This window comes from Ipomoea triloba, chromosome 14 (assembly GCF_003576645.1).
Source record: "Ipomoea triloba cultivar NCNSP0323 chromosome 14, ASM357664v1".
Taxonomy (NCBI): Eukaryota; Viridiplantae; Streptophyta; class Magnoliopsida; order Solanales; family Convolvulaceae; genus Ipomoea; species Ipomoea triloba.
In genome coordinates this window covers 20,981,350-20,986,520 of record NC_044929.1, presented here as the reverse complement: position 1 = coordinate 20,986,520, position 5,171 = coordinate 20,981,350, and the positions used below count along the sequence as shown (strand labels likewise).

The 5,171-nt window shown below is 34.8% G+C and overlaps 2 protein-coding genes across 2 annotated transcripts in view; both read right to left on the bottom strand.

Annotated features, from left to right (window-relative positions):
* LOC116003659 (ERBB-3 BINDING PROTEIN 1-like) overlaps window positions 1-507 on the bottom strand; it is a 3,731-nt gene extending 3,224 nt beyond the window's left edge. The window contains exons 1-2 of the mRNA XM_031243561.1: window positions 354-507; window positions 132-249 (exon numbers count right to left, since the gene is read on the bottom strand). Of these exons, the coding sequence (XP_031099421.1) occupies window positions 132-222 (91 nt within the window). The 5' untranslated portion in view covers window positions 223-249; window positions 354-507. The remainder of the gene's footprint in view (window positions 1-131; window positions 250-353) is intronic.
* A 1,225-nt stretch (window positions 508-1,732) lies between these two features.
* Window positions 1,733-5,108, bottom strand: LOC116003611 (ERBB-3 BINDING PROTEIN 1-like). The gene is made up of 10 exons (XM_031243506.1): window positions 4,956-5,108; window positions 4,734-4,851; window positions 4,427-4,511; window positions 4,194-4,343; window positions 3,774-3,927; window positions 2,929-3,144; window positions 2,705-2,841; window positions 2,540-2,631; window positions 2,265-2,444; window positions 1,733-2,142 (listed from the first exon to the last, which is right to left on the bottom strand). Exons 2-10 carry the CDS (start codon window positions 4,822-4,824, stop codon window positions 2,066-2,068), a joined length of 1,182 nt encoding a protein of 393 aa, XP_031099366.1. The 5' UTR covers window positions 4,825-4,851; window positions 4,956-5,108; the 3' UTR covers window positions 1,733-2,065.
* Between the last annotated feature and the right edge of the window lie 63 nt (window positions 5,109-5,171).

Here is a 5,171-nt window from a genome sequence, read left to right as displayed (position 1 = left end):
GTGTGTATATATATATATATATATATATATATATATATATATATATATATATATATATATATATATATATATATATATATATATCTATTGAATACAAATGTTAGAGATAGGGATTAGGGAAAGGGATTAACTGTTAACAATTTCGGCGGCGCTCTTGTACTTGGTGACGACCTCAGGGCTAGTGAGATCCAACTCCTTCTCTTCTCTCTCGTCGTCCGACATCTTTGTCCGAATTCACAGACTACACAACTGCAGAAATAGCGGCAGGGAAGAATAACATTAAAATGTTCGAAAATCAGGAAAGTAAAATAGGATTAAAATCAAAGAATATGTAACAGGACAGAGGTGGTTACCGGAAAAAAACAAAATCTTTTTTTGTTTGGTATTAATATTGTAAGAAGTTGGGGTAGGGGAAGAAGCGAAGAAGTGGGAAAATGCTAGTTAGGGTTTTTAGCAGCCGCAAATCAAGGCTTTGGTGCGCAAGAAAACATTGGTAACACTCTCACTGTGCAAATAGGTTTAATGTTGTCCGCAGCTCTATGAACATTAAATAAATTTTGTGTTTTTTTTTTGGGTTGAATAATGGTCAAATTGGACGTTGGGCGTGAAAATGTAACTAGGTTATTGATTTTTTTTTTTTTTTAAGTATAATCAAATCTTTGATCAAGTTAAATTTATGTAATTATATCAAAATGAATTTTTCGACATATTACAATCAATATTTAAAAAAAAAAATTATTTTAGTGACCTAATTATATTTTCACATATAATTTAGTAACAAATATGATCTTTTATCTCTTTTTTATTTTTTAGATGCATATGGAATTTTAGGTGGTATGTAATATAGTTATTAGTTCTATATAAAATTGTACTATATTATGGGAATTTTTGGTACCAACTACCAATACCTTTCTATATCAAGTATCTCTCTCTATATATATGTGTGTATTGGATTATACTGAGTTTTATAAACATTTGTTTTCACAATGTTTCCAATAACTAAGCGCACTATGTATGATTATATTTACTACAAAAGTTACAAAGATTAGATGGTTGAATTATAAGGATTAATTCCATGTGGGAGTGTTAACAAGGACACCGGGTGCCACTAAACCACAAGGTATTTGGCTGATCTTATTTTACTTGTTTAATCTTCTCATCATTAAAAATAAAAATAAAAAAACACTAAAATAGTTCACTAAAAGTCTTTTTTTTTTTTTATTTGATTGATGTTTGATGCTATAAAAACTTTATATTATAAGGAGTAATAATTATAATTTGCAGTGAAATAAACATTTATTATAAACACATTAAAGTAGACGTTAATCAATACATTCAAAATAATTAATGAATTAAAGCCTTAAAGGTGATAGCTTGAACTTTAAACGGTACATTTTAACGTATGAAATGATAATTGAAACATGTTTTTATTTTATTTTTTATACATATTTATATATTACGTTTCTATCTATCAAGTTTTTTTTAAAAGAGATGTTTGAGTGAATATGATTTTCATATATGAATGTTAGAATGTCACAAGCTTAATTCTTACCAATGCATAATCTCTATGTATATTGGTTGTTTAAAAGGTTGCCTAGCCCCCTATTGGTTCCTCACAAGTTGACTCATTAAGGCATCTTTACTTTAAGGTATTCTAAATTTTATAATATTAATGTGTATAAATAATCTAGTTTTGACTAAATTATTGATCTTTATAGCTCATCCAAACAAGTGCACTAAAGTGCTAAGGTTTTCAGTTTTCTGACATTATCCTGTCAAATCCTTCTTATATTACATCAAAATGTCATGTAATTTTTCTGTATAACCTTGTTCACATTTAGACAAATATGCAGAACTTTTGAAGCCTCAAATGGTGAAAGGATTTGAACCCACAGATCAATCAAAAACACTGCAAAAAGTATAGTTAGGAAGATGGGAATCATCCATGCTTTGTATAAGAATATTCAAAGGAAGCACAATCAGCTCGACATGTCAGTATGATCGTTCAAAGAACCGAGCTTTTCAGAAGTGATTGATTATGACCAATGATATAAGAGGCGTTCCGCTAAGACTTTGATTCGTTCGTAGCTTCATCCGTTGGCTCGGTCTGTGGTGCCTCTTCTGTCTTATCTCCTTTCTTGCCTGCGTGTTAAATGTCATGTCTATTGAAATCCTTGTTGAATGTGAGAATGAGTTGAAGTTTCTCCTACTAGAAAGAAATTTGAAAGAATTCACCAAAAAGCCCCTTTTTTTTTCGTGGTTACCTTTCTTTTTCTTGCCCCCGCCTTTCTTCTTGGTCTTTGTTGGAAGGGCTAGCCAAGCCTTTATCTCGGGATCATCTATTGGTTTTGTCACGCTCAGCTCTTGGAGTGGATGGGCGGTAATCCTATCAGACCCATTGGGCATTAAGAGAACCGTGAATTTTATTTGAGCAACCAAATCACCTGCACAATAATGTGGATAGGAATGAGGAGAATTCACATTGATAGAGCATTTGGTGTATGTATCATTAGAACAAGGATGTCCTATAAAGCCATACCGGGTTTCTCGTGTAGAACAGGATATGGCTGCAATAGCTCGTGGTTAACGCATTCAACCAGTCCAAGACGAGCTCGTTTCTCCTCCAGGTCCCTGCCAAGTGAAGAAACAGTTAATTTCACCGTGTACTTATACTCTTGTAATAACAGGGGTAGTGCTGACAGACCTTGCTGTGAATGGCATGAGCGGGAACTTCTGACTGATTTCACTATAGATGAATCTTGATGCTTTCATCTTCAAGTTATAATTTTTGTCCACCGCTCTCTTATAAATAGTCGTTTGTTTCTCGTCCAGTATCTTTGGCTGCATATTTTTTGTGCAAGTATTGACAAATTCAAGAAACAGAACAGAAGGATCTCAATAAACGACAAAAGCATGATTCAAACCAACCTTTCCTTCGCCCGTGCTAGTCACAATGTCAATCGAGTAAACCTCATTTTCTTCAAACTCTGCTTCATCGACTCTAGTTTCAGGGTTAGACGAGCTCAGCACAACTTTGTTTCCGTCTATCACAAACTGCTTCATTTGATGACTCAAAACACCCTCGACGATCTTGCAATCATAGGCTGCAGCAACCTTCTGAATGGCTTCTGTTACATCTGAGTTCTGCATCGATCAAGGAACTCAACGATTAATCGAAGAAACAAATACACAATGTAAATACTGATCGTCCAAACATGCATTTCCCATCAACAGAGAAAGCTACTAAATTGACACCCAATGTGATAAAAAATCATCAATGGCCAGATTAGGTTACACCCAAGCAGCCTATCCTCCACTGATAATTTAATGGCATGAAACCAAAGAGGAGAGAAGGTTGTGTAAAAAGCATAAATAAATAAAATAAAATTTAAACAATACCATTGACTTGATTCAATTTTTATTAAACACCCATTTGTAAGCATAACCTCTATATTCCATAGAAATAATAAATGGTATGATTTTCTACTATAACCACTAATCATGTTTAGTCATTGGGCATGACACTTCACAGTTCACACAATGTGTGCGACCATGATAAGTTTGTGTGTGTGAGTTTACAATTGCATTTATAGCATATTTTTGGATGCCTACACTCCTTTCTTGTGTTACATAGTTTATCATTACGCGAAAACCTGCCAAGTTGCAGAGTGAACATGTAATGAAACTTTCAGCCCACTTGGGTAAAGTAAGTACTCCGTAATTAAGTTAAAAATAAATTACTTTTATAAATAAACATTCGTATTGAGGATTACCTTCTTTCCAGGCCTCACAAGCCTCAACGCAACCTCAGCAGCTGTATTGGCGGCTGCAATAACATCGGCAGCTCTACCGGTGACTGGCCCTTCCTGAAGAACATGCGTGTGTCCAACTACAGCAATAAAACCATCTATATGACACCCCATATCACTGCAAGAAATCTTTTCCCGTCAGACATTTCACAATGAAAAGATTTTAAAAAAAAAAAAACGAAAGTAAACTACAAAGCACTGCTTGGAGGAAGAATAGAAGGTGCATAAATGTTAGGTTCGGATAGTGCCCTCTTCAATCCCCTCACCACTAAAACTTAAAGATATCATGCCAAGCAAACATTTTGGATTTCTTCAGACCAAGCCCCTCCGTGGCTAAAAATATATAACCAAAGAAAAAACAATTGGCTTAAAATGGGTACTTACATCTTCACCATATCACCGTCTTCCAAAACAGTGTCATCATTAGACAAAGGAGAGAAATGGCAAACAGTATTGTTCACCGAAATGCAAGTTGGAAAAGCAACACCCCTCTCGATCTTCTTCTTTACGTTCTTGTACATATTTCCAGTTTGTCTGTATCACAACCAACTCAATCAATTACTTACCAACATACATTCCACCAAAATCTATGAAACAACAAAGAGAAATAGCCCTACTCTCGGATAAAGGCATCGCCTTTCTCACAAATATCAACTACCCTGGCATTCGGTTTACATTGAGACACCACCAATTCCAGAGCCTCTGCAAATTGAAACACCAGTTTTCAATAAAAACTAAAACTTCAAAATTTTGAGCACACAACAATTGAAATCAGTCCCCAAAATCAAATTTCAGCAATCAAACATTCAAAAGACAACATTTTTTTTCCACGAAAACGTTCATTTCTTCCATCCACAAATTGTAGTGCGTATGAATGCATATCTATTTATTGAATACAGATAGTGATTAGGGAAAGAGATTAACTGTTAACAATTTCGGCGGCGCTCTTGTACTTGGTGACGACCTCTGGGCTAGTGAGATCCAACTCCTTCTCTTCTCTCTCGTCGTCCGACATCTTTGTCCGAATTCACCGACTACACAACTGCAGAAACAGTGGCAAGGCTGATTAACATTAAAATGTTCGAAAATCAGGAAACTAAAATAGGATTAAAATCGAAGAATATATTACAAGACAGGGGTGATTACCGGGTAAAAAAAATGTTTTAGTATTGTAAGAAGTTGGGGTAGGGGAAGAAGCGAAGAAGTTGCAAAATGGGTTGAGCTAGCTAGGGTTTTTAGCAGCCGCAAATCAAGGCTTTGGTGCGCAAGACAACATTGGTTACACTGTCACTGTGCCAATAGGTTTATGTTGTCAGCAGTTTAGCTAAATTCAGTGATTTTTTTTTTTTTTTTTTTTTTGGG

Coding starts and splice junctions, on each gene's coding strand:
- LOC116003611 (XM_031243506.1), bottom strand. CDS start 4,824: ATGTCGGACGACGAGAGAGAAGAGAAGGAGTTGGATCTCACTAGCCCA. Junction 4,512..4,733: donor CGCCGCCGAAATTGTTAACA/GTTAATCTCTTT, acceptor TTCAATTTGCAG/AGGCTCTGGAATTGGTGGTG. Junction 2,445..2,539: donor TGTTCTACACGAGAAACCCG/GTATGGCTTTAT, acceptor ATTATTGTGCAG/GTGATTTGGTTGCTCAAATA.